Source organism: Simochromis diagramma, unplaced genomic scaffold (assembly GCF_900408965.1).
Source record: "Simochromis diagramma unplaced genomic scaffold, fSimDia1.1 OVJJ01000308.1, whole genome shotgun sequence".
NCBI classification, from domain to species: Eukaryota; Metazoa; Chordata; class Actinopteri; order Cichliformes; family Cichlidae; genus Simochromis; species Simochromis diagramma.
Genome location: NW_024386785.1, coordinates 45977 through 68939, shown reverse-complemented (window position 1 = coordinate 68939; position 22963 = coordinate 45977). Strand labels below are relative to the sequence as shown.

At 39.9% G+C, this 22963-nt stretch overlaps 2 protein-coding genes across 3 annotated transcripts; both read left to right on the top strand.

Annotated features, from left to right (window-relative positions):
* Positions 1 to 1611: 1611 nt before the first annotated feature.
* LOC120727962 lies at positions 1612 to 6202 on the top strand. 2 transcript variants are annotated; one of them, XM_040022580.1, is made up of 7 exons: positions 1612 to 1733; positions 2278 to 2631; positions 2859 to 3074; positions 3544 to 3645; positions 3982 to 4016; positions 4099 to 4254; positions 4823 to 6202. In XM_040022580.1, the coding sequence occupies exons 1-7, from the start codon at positions 1700 to 1702 to the stop codon at positions 4991 to 4993; spliced, it is 1068 nt and encodes a 355-aa protein (XP_039878514.1). In that variant the 5' UTR covers positions 1612 to 1699; the 3' UTR covers positions 4994 to 6202. The 2 variants fall into 2 exon arrangements, with proteins under 2 accessions (XP_039878514.1, XP_039878512.1); XM_040022578.1 differs by having other exon boundaries at positions 2859 to 3101.
* Positions 6203 to 14591: 8389 nt separating this feature from the next.
* LOC120727964 lies at positions 14592 to 22431 on the top strand. Its single transcript, XM_040022583.1, has 7 exons — positions 14592 to 14990; positions 15703 to 15825; positions 16281 to 16427; positions 17259 to 17360; positions 19304 to 19341; positions 19420 to 19575; positions 20039 to 22431. Exons 1-7 carry the CDS (start codon positions 14957 to 14959, stop codon positions 20138 to 20140), a joined length of 702 nt encoding a protein of 233 aa, XP_039878517.1. The 5' UTR covers positions 14592 to 14956; the 3' UTR covers positions 20141 to 22431.
* The last annotated feature ends 532 nt before the right edge of the window (positions 22432 to 22963 follow it).

Sequence of the window (22963 nt, the reverse complement as noted above, 5' to 3'; positions counted from 1 at the left end):
CTTTTCCTGTCCTCCATGTAGTCTGTCTTGTCCATGTTCACTGTGTTTTGTTTTACTTCCACTTGTGGGGTCATGATTATTTGTGTCAGCTGTGTCTCCCCAGGTGTTTCTCTTCCCTCATTACCGGCCTGTGTATTTCACCTGGCCTTGTCTTTCTGTCCTTGCTTTCTGTTTGTTTGTTTGTTTGTTTGTTTGTTTGTTTGTTTGTTTGTTTGTTTGTTTGTTTGTTCGTTTGTTTGTTTGTGTATCAGCCATAATAAAGGCTCGCTTTTTGTTTGATCGTCAGTTCATTTTTCCTGTGTCTGCTTTTGGGTCTGACCCACAAACACACCAGTGCTCACTGCCGTAACAAAAGTTTTTATTCCCATCTAGTGATATTATTTTATAATTATGTTATTATAGCACAAGGTTCAGTTAGCTTTGCACCAAAATGGAAATATCCTCCAAAGAGCTACTTTTTACTTTAATACTTTTGCTTTACATTTCAGAGCCTGTACTTTTATTTACTTTTACCTGACTAAAGAAGTTGAATCAGTACTTTTTCACAGCAGTATTTGTACTTCTAAGTAAGTACAGATGTCTGTACTTTTGCCAATCTTGTGTGCAGCAAACTCTTATAATACACTTGGAGTATGCATGTGCTGTGAGGTCCTTGCCTCCACGTGGTTATGTAAATTGGGCAGTGTACAGGTACATTTACATATGTATATATATACACACACACACACACACACACACACACACACACACACACACATATAATGGCTTATATATATAGTCTATTTCAGCGGTCCCCAACCGTTTTTGCGCCACGGACCAGTTTATGTCCGACAGTATTTTCACAGACTGGCCTTTAAGGTGTCGATAAATACAACAAAATAAAACCAGTAACGGTACCAAAACAAAGAAGATATTTTCATAACACACAGGAAAAGACCCAGGGAAACCGAGTTAAGGATAAAAACAAGCATCAACTCTCACGGAGTGGTACCGCTCCATGACCCAGGGGTTGGGGGCTACTGGTCTATTTCTTTAGTATGTTTTTGACCTGGGGGTAGAATTGCTTATAAACGTGTAAAATAAAAATGTAACATATATAAGGTTATTCTGTTTGGTCAGAGTTTTTTCAGAAACAACACAGTATCAAAAATAAATTAACTTCAAATAATCTAAAAAGAATAAATAAAAAAATAAACACCTGGTAAATATTTCCTTTAAAAGCATTGCTGTGTTTAAGTTTGGATAGAGACTGGATGAACTTCTGAACATTAAAAGATTCAGTTTGTGACTCAAAACTTAAAATAGAAGTCGTAAATAAATAGACATTTTATTTCTGCATCGTCTGATAAATGAAATATTAAAGATTGTTCTGTTTGGTGTGATGAAAATGGAGGACAGCCAACATTAGTCAACTAGTCTAGTTATAAAATAGTCTAGTTTATATCCTATAATTATAGTTTAGTAAACCTCACACAGTCGGTTTCTTTAGAGCGTGAATGATACACTGAAAATCAAAAACACTAAAGTTATGTGAGGAAACAGGAAAATTAAATAAAGAAACATTATTGCAGTTTAAAAAAAGTCTTTGTGTGGGTGTGTGTGAGTTTTGAAGGCGTGACCTCCTCATTAAGAGAAGTAAGAAGTTCCTGGTTTGAAGTAAAGAAGAACTGAAGCAGCATTAAACCATCAGAGCTCTGAGATGAAACACACTTTGCTCTGCTTCATCTTCCTCAGTGAGTAAATTTGCTTTTTATTTCTGTCACTTTCTCTGTTCTAAGTCTTATTTACCTTCGCTTTATTGTCATTTGTAGGTAATCAGCTGGTTTTACAACTTGCTTCACTTTGTTCTCTCTCATACAAATTATTTCGTTCTGTGGTTAAACTGAGTGTTTGGAAAAGAGTCACTCAAACATGCAGCTCAGAGAAAGGACACTTTGTAATAGTTATAAACAGATAAAACCCCGAAATATAAAGATGTGTGGAATTAAAATTTTTGCACAAACTTCTGCTTTTGCACGCACGACTGCAGGGTGCAAATAATTTTTAGTTTCACATCACTTTGATCCCCAGAAATCACTTTGGAACATTAGACATTTTATTGTACATTAAGCCTCCAATCAATTTTTTTCTCTATCCTTCTGAACAACTTGCTAGATCTCCTGAAACAACACTGACTTATTCTTTATTTCATATAATGAAGAAGTACAACAACGTGATAATCGCCTGTCACATTTAATCTATAGTAAGATTGTAACTAATGATTGTTCATCCTTTCAGCAGCACTTCAGGATGGAAACACTGGTTTGGTCAAAGCACAAACTCTCACCCACAGAGCAGAGGAAGGAGGAAACATCACAGTTGCGTGCAGCTTTACTTTCTCTGGAAGCAGGAAACTCTTCTGTAAGAAAAAATGTGAAAATGGAAACATTCTTGTTGAAACATCTGATGATGCAGCTCAGAACGGCAGATACAGCATTAAATATGTAGAAAACAAAGGTCTTACCTCATCTGATATTATGTATGTGAGCATCACACAGCTGAAACAGTCTGACTCAGGACGGTACAGGTGCTCTTTGGACAGACGCTGGAGACCTGATGGAAACGATGATTTTGAGCTGATTGTCACAGAAGGTGAGTTTCTGCTAACAGTCGTGTTTGTCTTTGAAGGTGTGACAGAAGCTTCACGTCTCAAAAGCAGCTACTTTTCCTTCAAACCACCTACAGATGTTATATTTATCTGAAACATCAAGTTTCATCAGTTCTGCTGTCAAACAGCCCATAACCACGTCAGTCACATGCAGATATATAAACTGCTTCAAGTGGTCTTATTATGACTCTGATGGTTTCATTGTTCACAGCTTCAACCACTTCAACACCAAACGGGACTCTGAGACCTTTTTCAGCTTCAGTGTTTCTCTCATCAGCCTCCACACCACCAACAGCACAGAGTTTAAGCTCAACTTCAGGAAGCTCCACACCTTCATCAGCCTCCACGCCACAAAAAATGGAAACAACACAGAGTTTAAGCTCCACATCTTCATCAGCCTTCACTGAAACCAAACATGCAAGATCAGGTATATTGGGTGGCTGTCGCTTAGCAGGTAGAGCAAGTCATCTTCTAATTGGAAGGCCATTCGTCTGATCCCATATTCCAGTGTGTTTATCAGAGTGTAACTGTTGGATAGAAAGCACAAGGTGTAGGAAAAAAGTGTTTGCCTAAAAGGATGAATAAGGCAGGTCGTATGAGTGCTCGAGTAGAAAAGGGCTTTGGGTTCATTCATGTGTTTTTATCAGAGAACTACAAAAGAATGACACATTAAGAGCTGTGGAAGAAGCGCTCTGATATTTTAGTGAATAAATTAGAAGCAATAAATTGCTCTGTCATTCTTGATAAACAGTTTGTCAGATAGTGTTTGATGAACTGTTTTCAGTCCAAAGATACGTTATTCTGTATGTGCACAACTTTACTGCTAGATGAACAGACCTGCAGGCCACATGTTTACACTGTGAGTAAAAGAAATCTTCTCTGTTAAACTCCTGCAGATGTGCTGATTTATGTGGGTCTGATTCTGCTCGTTATGATCGTCGTCGTATCAGCAGCTCTGCTGATTTGCTGCATGAAGAGGAGGACCAGTAAACCCAGAGGTGAGGCTAGGAAAACAGAAAAGGCTAAACATGCTCAGCGCAGAATGTCCCAGTTTGCATGAATTAAGTCAGGTGTGACGTTTCTGTCACGCTGTTTTCACTTCAGTTCAGCCTGTTTGTAAAAAGAGCACCGAATGTTCATTTATGACTCACAACAGAAACTAATTGTAGCAGATTTGATTGATATGATTTTGATTCTTTATCAGCCATGTACCTTATTTAACTGTAGTTCATATGTAGTTCCTCATATTGTTCCTGTGTTTAGTTCCTCAGGTTCTTCTTCCTGTTATGTGTCTTAAAGACAGACGTTTATTTTCTGACCTGCATGTTTTTCAGGACCTCCTGTGGAAACAGAGTGTGCTGACACGCAGGTGGGTTTTAGGACCTGTGACACACATCAGCTTCATTATTGTTTGCTTTGTATCTGTCAGCTGGTTTGTTCTCCTGCTGCAGGCCGACAGGTTGTATGAAGATATTGGAAAGTGTGACATACCGAGCAGGTCACCTCCTGTAGAAGTGTCTTCAGTTTATGCCACTGCCAAAGACCCCCATTCAGATGGAGTTGAAAATATAGACCTCTACAGCCTCGTCACCCCTCCTCAGAACAATGTGAGTAAAACTGTGGTCTGATTCTAAGCTGAGGTCATAAACCAGGTAAGTGTTTGTGTAGTGAAGTAATTTATCTGTTCTCAGACGCAAAGAGCCATGTTCCACTGAAGACTGAAGAAATAAAAGTTCTTCCTCTATGTTTGGAGCAGATAAAATCTTTTAAATTGAGAAAAAGATTCAAAAGAATCCTTTCTATACTGAAATTTGTATTTTTGAATAAATATCAGCTTCATACTCAGTGGGATTTAAAAAAAAACAAACACCTTTCTGGTGGAAAACAAGTCTATCAAACGTTAAGGTTAATTAATCTGTATTTAACACAACTGTAAAACACTAAAGAAAAAAAAACAGTCTAGTAAATCCTTCGTTTGTGAACGTTGTCATGTTCAGATTTTGTTACAAAGGTATTTTGAAAGGTGACTTCAGAGGCTTTATGATGATTATGACAAAAATGTATTCTTGATTTTTGTTTTTTTCAGATGTGGGTTTTTCAATTTAAATATTCAACATTATTTAATTTTAACAGTCTTATGTCTAATGTTTGATCTCACCTCTTTATCTCATTAAGGCAGACAACCTCTGCTACGCTGAAGTGCATCTTCCCCACATTCCTGCCACCAACAGCGCCCCCTGTGGTGAAGCAACTGATGTTGTCTACTCAATGCCTCAGCTGGACCTGAGTACTGCCATCCACACCAAAGATGCTTCACCTCCTGTGTACTCTGTTTCCTCACTATGAATATATTAGTACTTTTTTTAAACCTGTCCTGTCCAGCAGCTGTAACAAGCGTAATGGTCTGAATGCTTTGTTGTGCCAAACATATTTGCTTTCCCAAGAGGGGCACTGTAGACTCTCTGTTGGCTCCTCTATTTATGTTTTTGTTTTATCTATTTATTTAATTTTATTATTCATATTATTCTGTGTGTGGATATTATGTTGGAGTGGACAGGGTGTGAAGGTTGGATTGGCAAAAGATAGGTGAAGAAATTTAGAGGAATAGAAGAAGAAAAATGAGAGAAAAACAAGAGAAAAATATGAGGGTGAGGGAAAAATTGAGGATGAAACAAACAGACATGCTGGGTCTCCAACTGCTACAGCTGTGACAAAGTATACAAACAATAGGCAACACCTGAAAGACAAAGCACATCGTGTGTGTGTGTGAGAGAGAGAGAGAGAAGATGGGAGTGTGCATGATTGTTTGTCATGAAACGTACTTAAAAATACTTGAAAAATGAGGGTGAAGGCCGGGAAAGACCCAAGAGACCCCAGCTATCTATAGCTCCCAAGAGATCTGAAGATCTGAATCTCGACAACCATGCATTGTATCCTAGCCGAGGGAAGACAGAGGCCCCGGACGGAGTTCCTATAGCCAGCAGGCAACTGACCCCGCTGGCCACCCCAGCACAAGCCAAAGGCGAGACTCAATAACTGCCCAACACCCAGCGGAGCCCCCACCGCTTGACGAAGAGGCCAAGCTAGCCCCGGACACACACAGCCATCCCCACACTCTGAAGTTTGGATGGACAAGTGCCTTCACATAGCCAGCAGTGATCCCGGGACGCAGTCAACCAGTCCCCCGATCACCAGCCAGCCTCGGCATCAGGCAGGGTGTAGAAAATAACATGAGTACTTAAGCTATGGGTGAAACCTCAACTATCTCAGCGGGCAACAGCTCAGTATAAATGATACTAAACTTAGTTTATCTTTATTTACTTTTGACATATTTATAGCTTAACTGCACAGTTATATAGCCTCAGGTTAAAGTTCATTACAGCTGCTTATAATTTAGCTCAACAGATACAAAAAATGTTGATATTATGGTTTTTATAGGATAGATTCAGTGAAACCAGGAAACAGACTGCTATCTTTTAAGGACATGTGATATAAGGAAGACAAAAAGTGAAGAGATGCAGTAATCTACTCATTTTTAATGAAAATAAACATGAACATTGGTAGTTTTAACAGTGTATGGTTTTTATTTTCTTTTATAAAATATAAATATTAAAATATTAAAATACACACATTTCCTTAACTTCTGCAGTGGAAGTATTTCGACTCAGCTTCTAACAAAGGATACTGAAAAAGAAAGCAACTGGAGTTCTTTTGAAGCTCAGCAGTGTTTTGAAGACGCTTCATTCAGGAGGCTTCTTCAGTTCTAAAAACCAAGAAGTGTAAAATCCCAGGTGTTTGAATCCTTGTGGTCATTGGCCCACTATTGATCATGTGCCTCATCACATGAGCCAAGCTGTGAAAAAACATTTAGGGTGAAGACACTGTGATATATCATATGACCCACTGAGGTCCCCTGAAGCAAGGCGTCTCAAAACTGCTTAGTAGGTGGTGTCATCAATCACCCTCTCTGTTCAATGATGGCCATTCACATGGCCGGCAGGCAGGACCAGGCGAGGCAGGATCAGACATAGCAGGACCAGGCGAGGCAGGACCAGACAGCGCACTAACCTCTGGCGGAGACGCAGCTGGACTAGATGGCAGCATGGCAGTTGCAAGTGGTTCAGCTGGTGGTGGCATGGCAGCTGTGGATGGTTGAGCTGGTGGTTGAGCTAGCAGTTGAGTAGGCAGTGGCATGGACGCAATGCGTGGTGGAGCCACAGTTGATGGCGTGACAGCCGCAAACGGTTGTGCTTGCAGCTAGATGGACTCTCTTGAGCCACCAGCAAGAACAGGCAGCAGCGTGGAAGCCATGGACAACCAAACAAACTCTCCAGAGCCCCCAGCAGAGGCAGATGACAAATAAACGGACTCCCCAGAGCTTCCAGCAGAGAGAGACAGTGGCGTGGAAACCGCAGACTGCTGGATGGACTCCTCAGAGCCCCCAGCAGAAACAGAGGGTGGCGTGGAAGCCGTGGACGGCTGGAGCGGCTCTCCTGAGCCCCCAGCTGGAATAGAAACTGAACCAGATGGTTCGAGAACCTTTGTGGAACAGAAACATGGCAGCTCAGTTGAGCTCTCAGGAGAAACAGTCTTTAAATCTTCAGAGAAGGAGTTCACAGTCTCTGTAATAAATGTCCCAGGCTCAGAAAGTGCATGGAGGGAACAGTTCTTAAAATCCATTAAGTCAGATTTCCACAAACAGTCAGATATTTTCTAGTCACCTGCTAAAAAAGCAGGCGTGGATGCCACTTCCTCTTTGAAGAGGGAGCAGGGATGATGGAGGAGACCAACCACATCGCTGCTTTTAAACGTTTCTAGCAGTCGTTCACAAAGTTCTATTATCTCCATCTGTCAGCTGGTGCTGGCTCTTCCTCCTCCTCTTCCTCCTCTTCCCCACACACGCAAATTCTCACAGATGATGTGCAGCAGTGGGTCCCTCAATCTGTCCTCACTCTGGACACTTGCAGTTCTCACACATGGAAATCAAATGTGTGATAACCTACAGGATTCAAACACAAGTTTAACTTACAAATACATGTTCATACTTTTATTTAACAATCAGAGAGAAAGAAAAAGAGAGAGAGTGCAGGACAGACAAAAAGGTGGCGGTCTCAGATGGCCTCGGGTGTGCAATTTATGGTTTTCAGGGTTTTTATCGTTAACTCGGTCTCCCTGGGTCTTTTCCTGTGTTGTAGTTGTGTATCTTATTTTGAAAGAAATATTTATGCATTACCATAGCGACCAGAGACCATTAAGGGGCAGAGGATGCTACTCTCAATGTTATTGGCGCATTTCAGGAGGACGCTGCGAATAAAGTTACACAATTACACTGTGAATTTGCGTTTATTATTATACTTACAAAATACCAGTTTTTGTCTTGGTCGTATCGTTTTATGTTGTTGTATTTATCCGCGACACCTTAAAGGCCGGTCTGTGAAAATATTGTCTGACATTAAACCACTCCGGACATTAAAAGGTTGGGGACCGCTGGTACACACTACTACACAAAACAGCGAAAGAGAAGGAGTATTTTCTGTTTGTGTTATTACGAGTACTAAATAAGAAGAGTTCCCAGATGGTACAGTGGCCACATGTTTGACTCCTATGAATAAAGCACGTTTTGTTTAGCTTAACAAGTGAACTGTTAAATCAAACGCCAAAGTCTGTTTGGCTTTAACCACTGAACAGAGGCAGTAAAATAGCCGAGCTAACATTAACAGTGCAGTGAATCCTGCTTGTGCCGTGATATTTGGGACTAAACACGGCAGCCTTCACAGACTATGAGCTTGTTCTGTTTGTGTATTTATTACTGAGTTAATTATCCACAAAATCATCACATTCGCTTAAGATTAAGGTCAACAATTGAACGGCGTCTACCGCCGCATAAATACGTGACATAAAAGTCAGTACTTTTAAAAGTTTACTCTTAAGCCAGCCCGCTTAAGCCGTCTGCCATTAAAAAAAATTATCCACAGCCACCGCTGCGCTATGAATCCTGGGATAGGTTCGGCCACGAAGGATACACCTGACCCAACCTTCATATCCAGGGAAAAGGAGGACGCATTTCGAGCAGCCTTCGAATTGGGACAGCCTTTGTTGCCTGGCTGTGACATTATCGGCTTTCAAATGCGGCCTCCGAAGGATGCGGCCTATGAATTGGGACACAGCTAACGAGAGGATGGAGAACAAGTGGGAACAAAGCTGACATAAGACAAGGACTATCAAAGTAAAACAGGAAGCCAGAGACATTTGCAAAGACACAAACTCAGAGACACAGACTTGACACTGAGACATGACAGACTGGATATGCAACATGGAACACGTGGAAGACAATGTGACCAAAACTAGGAGCTAGAACTATAAAGATAATATAAACAGAAAACTACCGAGAAAACCAAAGCCATGAATAACAAATAATCAAGGAATATAACTTAAACACAAAACACTGGGTCACAGAACCAGTACCGTGACACTGTGGGTATTAAAGGTACTGTGCTGCACTGGCTTGAATCATATCTAACAGACTCCAGTTTGTTCATGTAGATAGGGAGTCCTCTTTCAACACAAAGGTTAATTATGGAGTTCCACAGGGTGCAGCCCTAAAACCCTTAGAAATATGGTGTCTAGCTAGTCCTTCAATGCACACATTCAACAAATATGTAAGACTGCTCTCTTTCATTTTCGCAATATCTCCAAAATTAGAAGCATCCTGTTTCACAGTAATGTTGAAATATGTGTTCATGCATGTTGTGATAAAGTAAAGTCTGAGGGCTGTGACACCAAAACGCAAAGTGCAAAACAACTGCGGCTCAGTAGGAAGTGTTTCTGCAACCTCCTACCATCAGAGGCTAGAAACGAAAAATACGAACCTGCAGTATTTTCAATCTTCCACTGGTGTCCTGACACAAGACTTCACAGCAGTGTCAAACATTCTGCTGGAGACCTCAGTCTGGTTAACTATCTGTCCCATTATGATACAATGAGAAAAACAGAGTGAAATGTGGTTCAAAGCTGGATCACAAGCACATTTTTTTCTCAGGAACTTTGACGTTAACAACACAGAAAAAGAAATGAGGAACTCACAGTGAGTTCCTTCTTTTAACATCTAACTTTATACACGAGTCTGGTCTGCGGTTTTTTTTTTTTGTTGTTGTTGTTGTTTTGCTGCTTCTTTCAGTTAATGCAGCCCATGAACATGCAGCATGTCCTTTGCAGAAAGGTAAAATAGAAATTAAGAGAAACTGTGTAAAATTGGGGTGGAACCCTCCATGCCTTGTCTTGATGTCAGTGGCTTCTATCTCCTCCTTTGGGGGGCTTATCATCCCACCAGGGTATCTGAAGAAGACGTTGCTAGTCCTGTTACAGATCTGGTTAGGGTGTTCAAGCCTATGTAGAACAGCAATGGGGAGAGAGCGTCTACTTGCTAAATCCTGCACCTAATGGTAGCTTGTGCAATTGGCTTGAAGTTGGCTTCTAGTGCCAACTCCTTTTCTGGTGTGCTCCATTCATGTACTGAGTCATGTGCTTGTTCATCTTGGCCCCTATAATGCCTGACAGGAGCTTCCACATTGTGCTGAGGAAGGTTGTTGGTTGGTAGTTGAATGGGATCCATCCCTTCTAGAGTCCTGGGATCAGGACTGTCTGGCCGTCTCTTAGCCATTCTGAGTTTGTCTCATCCATTAGCAGCTTGTTCATTTGTACAGCTAGCTTCTTTAGCAGGACCTTGTGCTTCAATTTTTCATGTTCGATTGACTCACAAATACCGTGAGCAAGAGGAACATGATCTGACTGACAAGGGCAAATTTTACTACTGTATGTTTGCATTACTTACATCAATGGCATATTTGACTTCCTGTTTGTTGAGGTCGCAGCTGTTCTTATCAGATAGTATAAGGCAGGCAACTAAACCAATTTCATGTGAACAACAAGAGCAATAGTGTTAGTGGCAGGACATCGGTCGCAGAGTGAAGGCAGAGTGACATTCGTACTTTGGTCATCACAATTTTCTCATAGAGCCCTTCTTAAAATGATGCAAAAAATACTGTGATGCATCAGTCTGTGTGTGAAAGGATGTGAATTGCTCCACATGGGTGTTTATTGTAATACTATACATATTATTACAGTATAATAATACTGTATTAAAACTAAACGTATTTCACTAATGTTGTATTAGAGTGACTTTCAACATTTTGAATTTGACAATTTGTAGTTTTGCTGTTTGATGTCTAATAGTGACCAACATAAAGTGATAAAATGTGTTCAACCACAGTGAGGAAATATTGTAATAAAACATTTTAATAATGAGTAAATGAGGCTTGATTTCGACCACATTGTGGCCTTCATTAAAAGTAAACATGATTTTTTAAAAATGCTTCCAGGACAGATGCCCCTATACTTACCTCTAAGCTCATTAAAACTTTGGTGTATGATAATTACTGATATGCAGATAATAGAGTTGGATGTCTCGAGACCGGTTACATGGTGTTGGTCTTGTCTTGGTCTTGTCTTGGTCTCGCTGTCTCGGTCTTGCTGTCTCAGATCCACATAGTGGTCGGGAGATTTGGAGTCAACAGTATTCATGACACACAACGTAACGTTCGATAATGTGTCATGCGCAAACGCATCAGCTCTAAGAGCCGTGCTTAGAGAGCGCTTTGTAGTGAATCAGAGGAGTCGACTCCCATTGAGCGAGAGCCGGCTCCTCACTTAATTTCCTTTCGCTGCTCAGCTCTCACACAGTGGCTCAGCTATGCTCCAATCCCTCCATATTGTGGCCAATCACATGCGAGGATATAGGATATATCATTATGTGAAAAACAGAGAGGGTGAGAGACGCGACAGTCAAGTGGAGCGTGCGTCTGTCCTCTCAGTAAGTGAGTGAGACAGTAGACAGCGGCGAGGAGGGCTGTGCGAAAGCAAAAACACATAAATATGCCTGACACCTGTAAACAAAGCAGCATCTGGCTGCAGTTTAAAGACTTTTTTGTCTCGTCTCGACTTTGTCTTGGTCTGGATTCGGTCTGTCTTGGTCTTGGTTTAGGAGGTCTTGACTACAAGTCTAGCAGATAACATGTCCAACTGATGTGTTTGTATCTCAGGAATTTTACTGAATCTTTCGATCTTTTAGCTGCTTCCTTTAGGAGTGCAAATCATCTGCCTCCTTCTCACCTTATCTCTAGCATCCTCCTCTCTCACACCCAAACTCTACATGCCTTTGTTCACTACATCCATGAATCTTCTCTGTGGTCTTCTCCCTTTCCTCCAGCCTTATGGCTCTTTTGTCTAGTACATCCACTAGTACCCTTACTTCATTCTTTTTAGCCCTCACAAGTTTTCCACCATCTATCCTCCTCTGTCTCGCTCTCTCTTTCATTAGTGTCTCACTACATTTCCATCTCTATCCACAATCACTCTAACCTGCTGAAAATTCTTTCCAGCTTTATGTCTCTGCGCAGCCAATCAATACAAGTCCTTTTTTCTTTCCTTAATGTCCAGCCTCACATACAACTCACTAGTCTTTTTCTTTGTCACGTCTGCCTTTGTGTGCATAGCCTCCCAGCACTCCCGTATACTTTTCTCCTTGTCTTTTTTAAATCTTTGTCCAGAGGAAATATCAAACTCCTGCTTGGCAGTTTCCCTCAGCACTACAGCTGTATATTGTCAGTCATCTTTTGTTGAAGCGTGTTCACTACACTACACTTAATCCAGCTTACTGCAGAATTTCTCTTTTTTCTAACTGACATCCAGCCTGTGGGGAAAACTCACTGACAACACTCATCATCACAGCTTCAATATCCAGCTTTAATTTCATGATTCTTTCTTGCACTCTCTTCACCTCCACAATGCTGTTTATATACTCTTTCTTGAATATATAACCCCTACTTCACTTTATTTCCTATCTACATCATGGTAGAGCAGATTGAAACAATGTTTTCAAGGGAACAAGTATTTAAATGACACAAGACATGAAGCCCTATTTTAACATTAAAACACATTATCCTGAGTTAAGCTCAGCCAGCAGTCCATGCAGATCAAACATGATCTAGCTCTGCAGATCTAAACATGCTGCTGCAGAGAATTAAGAGGAAGCGGCAGTGAACTGTTAAAATGGTCAATATTAGCCAGTCATGTAGCCTCAGCACGTGTATGCAGTTCTTACATGTACATGTATACAGAAGTTTGCAGCTCTTTAGAAGTTGTGTTGTGAAACTTTGTGTATGCACAGCAGAAGTATCATGGCACATTTCACAGATTGGATGTGATTGTACCGGCTCAGATTGTGGCCATAAATATTTTGTACTTGTAAATCAAATGTGTAGTTGTGGACTGAGTTTTGTTACCTTGTAAACCAAAATATCTGAAAATGTTTGTGCAATGATATATGAGAATTTGTGTGTGTGTAAAAAAATATTTACACAAGTTACACGTTTTTTGTTAAGGTCTGGTTACAGATACAAAGCAAAAAACTACGTGTTAAACTCTGCACTTGTGTGTGAGTTGCATAAAGTGCCCCTCTGACAGCCAAACCCATCTGTTCTCTGATTGGATTGTTACATTTGTGAGTGACATGACATTGACCAATCAGCTGAAAGGAAGAAAAAACGTGTCAAAATTCGTACTCGGAAGTTGAAACGCACACACAAGTGAGGGAACTTGTGTGTGTGAATTTTACACATAGTTTTTTGCTTTGTATCTGTAACCAGAACTTAACAGAAAATGTGTAACTTGTGTAAATATTTTTACACAATGTTTTCTTCTTCTTTTTTACACACACACACACAAATTCTCACCTATATGTAGCCTGGGACCCGCACAGGACACAATTGCTGGGGTTCTTAATGTGCAGTCTTTTACTGTTGGTGAAGACAGAATAAGCAAAAATGTCTTTTTTTCCCTTTACTTTTATCCAACAACAACCATATGGACTTGTACTGAACTTTGACAGCATGAGAGGAAAAAAGATCAATACGAAGAATAGAGGAAATTAAATAAAATACAAAGGACAAAATACGGCAGTGGCCTCTGACTGTACAGATCTAAATACAAAGAGCTTAATTACACCAGGTTCCTTTAAAAAGTGTGGAAATGTTACATGCATTTTATATTCCACAGTAATATCTCAGCTCACTCGGGATATTGGAGCACACTGATGATCTTGCAACTTATCCCCTACAAGCAGAAAATGGCCGCCTTGCGCTGCACATGAGGTCCTTTGCATAATTTCAAAAGTACATCATCTTGTTAAAATACTGACTATTTAATCAGAATCAGAATCAGAAATACTTAATTAATCCCGAAGGAAATTAGGGTTACAGTAGGCAGCACGCTAATGGCGAATGCGCATGTACAAAGGAACCTTCTGACCAAACTAAACACAAACAACACATTGGGAAGTCGTGTCAGAGAGGTAGGCTGATAGGAAAAAAACAACGAAAATACATAACATGAGGTGAAAGGAGGAGAAAAAAAAACTCCACTCAGACTGAGCTCCTATTGGGAGAACAGTTTGATGTGATCAAGTTTCGCTCAGAGGTCTTATTCTGAGTGTTCACAGCAGCCGTAAGCTTCTCCAAGATCTTATGCGTGCTGCGCTCAGTGAGCCCATTTTGAGAACTCACCACTCGTCCCATTGTTTCAATCCCAGCGGGCAGCCTTGTAGGGTTTTGAACAGCTGATTCCGCTTTCTTTAATCTTCGATAAGCCAAGGCCAAGCCAGCTCCGATCAGCAAGAACCCTGTTATCATGGTTCCAAATAGGTTGATATCTTCAACACTCAGGCTCACCCGAACCCAGACTTCTCGTTGAGAAAAGGGTGTGAATTGCATTCAGGGACCAGTTGATCAAATCCATAATTCCTCTTTAGGTTTTAGAGAACAGACTGTGAGAGAGTGTTCCAGGGAAGGTAATACAAAAATACACGAGACTAGACAAGGACACAAGAGGCTAAGCAGGGAAGCTAAGGGATCATGTGATCAACGATGCTCCGTGTCTCTGTCAGCTGTTTTACTGAGCCATGAGCTCCATGAAGAGAGTCCAGAGATCCCACTAGATGGATCCTTCCAGCGTGACCTCCAGGATCCAGACCTGCACACACACTCAGACTGCAGGGATTTAGGATCGCATCACTCACCCTCGACTGGTGAGAGAGAAGGAGTGTGTGTGTGTGTGTGTGTGTGTGTGTGTGTGTGTGTGTGTGTGTGTGTGTGTGTGTGTGGTTTGAAGGCGTGACCTCGTCATTAAGAGAAGTAAGAAGTTCCTGGTTTGAAGTGAAGAAGAACTGAAGCAGCATTAAACCATCAGAGCTCTGAGATGAAGCACACTTTGCTCTGCTTCATCTTCCTCAGTGAGTAAATTCTCTTCTTATTTCTGTCACTTTCTCTCTTCTAACTTTTATTTGTCTCCATTTTATTTTCATTTATAATTCGTTTTGCGACTCACTTCTTCATTTCTTTGTTCTCTCTCATAATTATTGTTTTCTGTGGTTAAACATAGTGTGAAGTTTGGATATGAGTGGAATTTAAATGTTTCCACAAAATTTTTTTGCACTTTACAAATTATTTTTAGTTTCCCAACAGTTTGATCCCCAGAAATTTCTACTTTTTTCTTATACATGGAATCTGTAATCAAATACTTTTCGTCTGCTCTTCTTTGAGAGACAAACTTATAATAGTAGAGCTGATGAAACAAACACTCTGTGTTTCATTTCTTCTCTTAATGAGCTGAAGAGCAACAAAGTGAGAACTGGATGTTTAGCAACGCAACTAAAATGTTCATTTCACATACAAATATAGAAATAGCTGCTGCTGCTGCTGATGATGATGTCATCAAAGATACAAAAATGAATTTTTATTTTTATTTATCTTTTTCACAACCTTAAACTCTGAATCTTCCACATCAGATGCTTTGTGTTTGTGTATAAAACAGGAAGTTTGCTGTTTGCAAATAAAAACAGAAAAATGAAGTTAACTGAACTTCTGTCATCAGTTCAAATTAATAATCATCTGTCACATTTAATCTATAGTAAGATTGTAACTAATGATTGTTCATCCTTTCAGCAGCACTTCAGGATGGAAACACTGGTTTGGTCAAAGCACAAACTCTCACCCACAGAGCAGAGGAAGGAGGAAACATCACAGTTGCATGCAACTTTTATTTGCCTGGAAGCAGGAAACTCTTCTGTAAGGAAAAATGTGAAGATGGAAACATTCTTGTTGAAACATCTGATGATGCAGCTCAGAACGGCAGATACAGCATTAAATATGAAAACAAAGGTCTTACCTCATCTGATATTATGTATGTGAGCATCACACAGCTGAAACAGTCTGACTCAGGACGGTACAGGTGCTCTTTGGACAGAGTCTTGGTGACAGATGGAAACGATGATTTTGAGCTGATTGTCACAGAAGGTGAGTTTCTGCTAACAGTCGTGTTTGTCTTTGAAGGTGTGACAGAAGCTTCACGTCTCAAAAGCAGCTACTTTTCCTTCAAATCACCTACAGATGTTATATTTATCTGAAACATCAAGTTTCATCAGTTCTGCTGTCAAACAGCCCATAACCACGTCAGTCACATGCAGATATATAAACTGCTTCAAGTGGTCTTATTATGACTCTGATGGTTTCATTGTTCACAGCTTCAACCACTTCAACACCAAACGGGACTCTGAGACCTTTTTCAGCTTCAGTGTTTCTCTCATCAGCCTCCACACCACCAACAGCACAGAGTTTAAGCTCAACTTCAGGAAGCTCCACACCTTCATCAGCCTCCTCTGGAAGTTCAGGTACGTTATAGATTTTTATATGTATGCAGATTTACATGTGATCCATTAATGAGTGAACTAGTAGTGACACACTGTGAGATGTGAAAGAAGAACATTTCTAAAATGTAAACTTCTTTCCTCGGTGTTGATGTACATGTAGAATGACAATAAATGGCTACTCTATTCTGAGTAAATGATTTAAAAAAGTGTTGAAATGAATTAAAGTAGAAAAATATTGGCATGATAGTAGAATTAAAGTCAAAACTGTCAAATGAATGTAACACGTGTTTGACTGAAAACTGATCATTGCAGTGAGTTCAGTAAAAAGCACAACAGTTAATAAATAAGTTTCCACCACAGCAGGTCAGCAGCTGAGAGAGAACATGGCTGACTTCCTCACAGCAGCACTGCATGAGATCTGTGCTAGATGACAGATATAGACTGTGATTAGTCGCTGTTTGGTTTCAGAGCTTTTTCACAAGTGTCAGTGTAACAGACACAGACAGAGGAATGCATTGTGGGAGCTGTAGTTGTTACTGAGTGAAGCAGAATAGGGAGCTGCTCACGTTTTAGCAGAAAGTACAACAGCAGGTAGTCAATACAGAAAACTTGGTTAAAGTATAAATACTTTCTGTGCTACTTCATTAAATAATTTCATGCAGAAGGAAATTGATTTTTTCTGATTTGTTTTTCTGTCATGATTGATAAGCAGTTTGTCACATAAATGCCTGAGTAACTGTGTCCAGTCCAAAAACACATGTTATACTGTATGTTTACTGCTAAATGAACTGGCTTTGCTCCACATGTTTACACTGCGAGTAAAAAAAACCCTTCTCTGTTAAACTCCTGCAGATGTGCTGATTTATGTGCGTCTTATTGTGGTCATTATCATCAGCGCCTTTTTAGCAATTTCGTTGATTTTCTACATGATGAAGAGGACAGCTAAACCCAAAGGTGAGGCTACAGGAAACACGCACGATGGTGTTTTTAACTCTTTAGTTGCCCTGTGTGTCCTGCTGTCTCTCCTGCAACATTTCTTTGTACAACTGACTCCCATCAGCAATTAAAAGCCAGAGAAAGGTGAGCTCTGGTGCAGGAGAGCCATGTTGGTGGGTGCAGCTAGTGAGCTGTGTTTGGTGATTGTTTGCTCCTGCTCGGTGGAGAGGAGTGTTTGGTGACTAATCCTTTTTTTTAATCTACTTTTTCAGTTCACTGACTGATGCCTGAGTTTTGGTTTGCTTCTTTAAATGGTGATAGCGGCTTAACAGTGTCTTTTAGTTCAGTTACTAACAGAAGCATTAATAAAACTCTTTAGTTTAACCAATTTGCCTCCCTGTCTCCTTTTTTCGACCCAGACACTTTTTATCACTTCCCCTCATCCCCTGGACCTTCTTAGGGAAATATAACAAAGAGTCGTCCCATTAAACCCTTTAAAAACTTAAACACAGTAAAATTTAGAAATACATATCACAGGGAACTGGTTTCTGTCCAGAAAATATTAATGTCCTGACGACATAAGTAACACAAGGACTGAAATGAGCTTCCAACTGTGGCTCAAATATTCTCAAATTCAGTCTGTCAGAACTTCTAAACTGATGCAGTTTGTTTACTGGGAAAATAAAAATTTTGTCACATTATGAACACAAAATTCAAATAGAACACATAAATTACATCAAATGTTTAAACTGAGAACATGTACCATTTTCAGAAAACTGTTAGCTCATTCTGAATTTGATGGCGCACCATGTAGCGTCCCCTCATCTTTTAACAACAGTCTGGAAACATGAGGAAACCGAGGAGACTGAGGAGACTAGCTGTTAGGAATGTCGTCCTGTTCTTGTCTGTTAGAGGTTTCCAGCTGCTCAGCAGTCCTGAGTCTTCTCTGTCATGTTTTTGGTTTAATGATGCTCCAAATATTTTGAGCTGGTCAAAGGTCTGGACTCCAGGCCGTGAAGCCAGGCTGGTGTAGTAGATACAGAATGCAGTTTAATATTGTGTTGATGAAATATACCTATATATAAGACCTTCCCCTTAAAAAGACGTCTGGATGGGAGTACACCTTCCAGCATTGATGGCGCCTTTTTTCAGGTGTTTAAGCTTCCAATTCCACAGATACTGATGCACCGCCGTACCATCAGAGATGAAGGCTTTTGACCTGAGCACTGATAATAAACGGAACAGTCTTTCTCTTTTTCAGCAGATGCAACATCCAAGAGAATTTCAGCTTTTAATTGATCTCACTACAGAACACTTTTCCACTTTGCTTCAGTCAATGAAAATTGATCTTTAGCTGAGAGAAGACTCCTTTACTTCTTTGAAACTTCACCTCTTTAAGATGCTCTTTTTATACCGAGTTACTGACCTGTTACAAAAGAGTTATTCTTCCAGCTGTTTGGGTTTAGCAATGCTTATTGTTCCAGCCTCCTGTTGCCCCCATGCAAACTTTTGTGAGGCATTTTTTCTGACATCAAATTCAAAATGAGCTACTGTGTTTCATGACATTATAAAAAAAAAGCCTCATTTGATTGATTTTTTTTTTCTAATGAATAAAATATCAGTTTAAGAGATTTGGGAATCATTGCATTGTTTTTATTTATATTTAACACATGACCAACATTTTTGATATTATTTTTGAAAACTAAATTGAAAATAACATTTAAAACAGAGTCTATCCAGTCTAATCAGTCTACCCTTCCCTCTTTGTCCACACCATCAGTTCTTCATTTGGGAATAAGAACAATGACTGGTTAAAAGAAATTGTCATTATTGATAGGCAGGCTCCTTTTTCTTTAGTATTAATCCCTCGTTGGTCCTCTTTGTCTGATCCTTTCAGATCTACAGATGTAGTTCTGCTGGTTAAAGACAGATGTTTATCTTCTTATCTGCATGTTTTTCAGGACCTCCTGTGAAGTCTGAGCGTGCTGACATCACACAGGTGAGTTTTAGGAACTGTGACACCTGAGCTTCATCACAGCTTGAGTTGTATCAATCAGCTGCTTTGTTCCTTCTGCAGGGCAACAACGTATATATAGAGATCAGAGAGGTGGACAGACAGAGCAGTTCACCTCCTGCAGAAGTGTCCTCAACAGATGCTGCACCAAAAACCTCCAACCAGATGGAGATGAAAACAATAGACCTCTACAGCCTCTCCACCTCTCCTCACAACAAAGTAAGTAAAACTGTGGTCGGATTTTAAGCTCTGAGGTCAGAAACTATAGAACACAGTTTGTGCATTAAAGTAATTTATCATTTATCATTGATAGATATTTTATGCGATTGCCAGTATTAATGCTTAAAAATGCTGCTTTTTAGTTTTTTGTTTGTTTTTTTGCATTTAACAGAAATTGCATTTTTTTGGTTCATTCTTGTTTCATTAACAAGCTGATGGCAAATGTTTTTTAGGATTTCATACTTAAATATTTCTTGTACACATATTTTATCTTCTCTCAGAGTTTATCTATATGATTTTTTTTATTCATTTACATCATATTTTGAGAGACTGAAGTTTGATTCCTTTAGGACTGAAGATGACATGAATGCAGTTGATTATACTGAAGTGGATTTCTCCCACTACCGTGCCACCAACAGCGCCCCCTGTGGTAATGCAATATATGTTTGTACTTCGTCCCCAGGTACATGCCAGCTCTGCCGACCACACCGCAGATGCTTCACCTCATATGTCCAAAAACATCTGTAGTGATGCTGCTGATGAAAGCTTGGTGGCTAACAGATGAACAGAATCCATACAACAGTATATTTTTCTGCTTATGACCATCTTTATAACTTTCAAACTGTCAAACAATTACACTGAAAGTTGTTTTATTACAGCTACTTTTAGTTTAGTTTAACAGATGGCATGATGGTATGACTGGCAGGCTGCTCCTGGAGCACGATCCTTAAATGTAGTCAGCAAAAAGGCTCCAGGTGGCTAACTTCATCTATTTTATGTTAGTGTGTATTTTACCAAACCAATGGAACTCAGATTAACTGCTGTGTCACCTGTTACTGTTGTCATCAGTCAGACTGAAACAAACAATAAAAAGACAGAAAAAAAATTCTAATGTAAAAAATGTTTTTTAATACCTACACTTGTTAATATTTAACTTTTCAGCATAACAGCGCTGAAGTTTCAGTTGAGACTGGATGAAGGTCTGAAGTGTCTCCTTTTATTTCTTCTCTAAATAGTGTCAGAAACGTTGATGTAGCATAAATATGGAGAGAAGGTTTGCAAATGTGTACGATATGATCCACAACCGTAAAGATTTACAAATGTACACAATGATTGGTGTGTAACTTTGAGGACTCACAAGTATGATTTGTTTAGTGCATGTTTTGTACAATCAGTGCACAAAACATGTACAGTGTTCCCTCGTTTTTTATAGATGTAAAAATTTTCTGTATAGATGTAAGGCTGTAAAACCCCTCACTACACACTTTATACACTTTTCTCAGACAGGCATGAACATTTTCACATTTTCTCTTGTTTATACACTCTCAAAGCTCAAACCTTCGTAGAAAAATAAGGGGTGTGAGTGTGGGGACCGGTGATAAATGGGTCAGGAATGGAATGAAAAGGAAACCAGACAGAGGTGTTCAGTATGTAAAATAGTTTTATTACAAATAATCTTAACTTAAAGAGCCAACAAAGCCGTTTTTTTACCAGTAATGCCAAAAAAACAAAGGAAGTAGTCGCAGCAACAAAGGAAAAAAAACTACCAAACAAATAAAGGAGGCGCTTCCCGCTTCTCACACTTCTTACTTAACTCCTCGCCACGGGGAGACACCTGTGGGGCCCACAAGCCTGTAACTGCTCACCACGGGCATGACAAACACGCAAAGGAGCCTTTCCAACACCTAGAAGAAATTGTGTAGAGCAACAGGGGAAAAACCAATTCACACACCGGTCATCCCCAGCTTATATAACCTCAGAGGGGATTACTGACTGGGCCCAGATGGTAAACGAGGCCAGTGAACAGCAGCTGTGTCCTGGGGAGAGAGAAGGGTGAGAGAGACAGAGGGGTAGGAGTGGCAAGAGAGAAGGAGGCGGAGAGAGCAGGCAAACACCCCACCCACAGTGTAACATGTAACACCAGTGTTATAGAATGAAACCAAAGGCACATTTGTTGGGGAGAAAACTTACAAACAACAGTACAGCACAGTCACACCGATCGAAGGTTTATGTAAATTTGACAAGCTGAATGGATTCTTTACTGTACAGGAGACATGGCACGAGATTGATGGACAATGGCCTACAGCCAATCAGGATGCAGAACACAATGCGCTGCAAATTAAAAAAAAAATAAAAAAATAAAAAAAGCATGCAAATTTGCACACACAAAAGAATCTGCGAAACAGCTAGGCCACGAAAGGTGAACCTTTGCAACAGTCTGCAAGTAGCTGAAAGAAGATGACGCTCACTTAACATTACACAGGATTATATATGGAATTGTGCTTCTGATTGGTAAAAACTGTCAGGGAGAGGCTGTGTTTGCTTGTTTTCTCCCACAGTTACTGGTTTCTGTGGTTAAACATAGTGTGGAGTTTGGAAATGAGTGGAATTTAAATATTTCCACAAACTTGTTTGCAAATTATTTTGAGATTCAAACCAGTTTGATCCCCAGAAATATTTTCCTACTTTTTATTGTACATTGAATCTGTAATCAAATATTTTTTTTATTTTTCCTCTACTCTTCTTTGAATGACAAACTTATAATAGTAGAGCTGATGAAACAAACACTGTGTTTTATTTCTTCTTTTAATGAGCTGAAGAGCAACAGCACAGTGAGCGGTGACAAACTTTAAGCTTTGGATGTTTTGCAGTCCTACCACTAAAACGCACATTTCAAATGCAAACATAAACACAGCTGTCACATTTAATCTATAGTAAGATTGTAACTAACGATTGTTCATCCTTTCAGCAGCACTTCAGGATGGAAACACTGGTTTGGTCAAAGCACAAACTCTCACCCACAGAGCAGAGGAAGGAGGAAGCATCACAGTTGCATGACTCTGAGACCTTTTTCAGCTTCAGTGTTTCTCTCATCAGCCTCCACACCACCAACAGCACAGAGTTTAAGCTCAACTTCAGGAAGCTCCACACCTTCATCAGCCTCCTCTGGAAGTTCAGGTACGTTATAGATTTTTATATGTATGTAGATTTACATGTGATGAAGATCCATTAATGAGTGAACTATCTAGTAGTGACACACTGTGAGATTTGGAAGAAGAACATTTCTGAAATGTAAACTTCTTTCCTCGGTGTTGATGTAGAATGACAATAAATCGCTTTTCTATTCTGAGTAAAAGATAAAAATGTGTTGAAATAAATGAAAATACAAAAATATTGCAATCAAAGTAGAATTAAAGTCAAAACTGTCAAATGTATGTAGCATGTGTTTGATTGTAAACTGATTATTGCAGTGAGTTCAGTAAAAAGCACAAACGGTTAAATAAATAAGTTTCCACCACAGCAGGTCAGCAGCTGAGAGAGGACATGGCTGACTTCCTCACAGCAGCACTGCATGAGATCTGTGCTAGATGACAGATATAGACTGTGA

Coding starts and splice junctions, on each gene's coding strand:
- LOC120727962 (XM_040022578.1), top strand. CDS start 1,700: ATGAAACACACTTTGCTCTGCTTCATCTTCCTCA. Junction 2,632..2,858: donor TGAGCTGATTGTCACAGAAG/GTGAGTTTCTGC, acceptor CATTGTTCACAG/CTTCAACCACTTCAACACCA. Junction 4,017..4,098: donor CAGAGTGTGCTGACACGCAG/GTGGGTTTTAGG, acceptor CTCCTGCTGCAG/GCCGACAGGTTGTATGAAGA.
- LOC120727964 (XM_040022583.1), top strand. CDS start 14,957: ATGAAGCACACTTTGCTCTGCTTCATCTTCCTCA. Junction 14,991..15,702: donor GCTCTGCTTCATCTTCCTCA/GTGAGTAAATTC, acceptor TCATCCTTTCAG/CAGCACTTCAGGATGGAAAC. Junction 17,361..19,303: donor GAGGACAGCTAAACCCAAAG/GTGAGGCTACAG, acceptor CATGTTTTTCAG/GACCTCCTGTGAAGTCTGAG.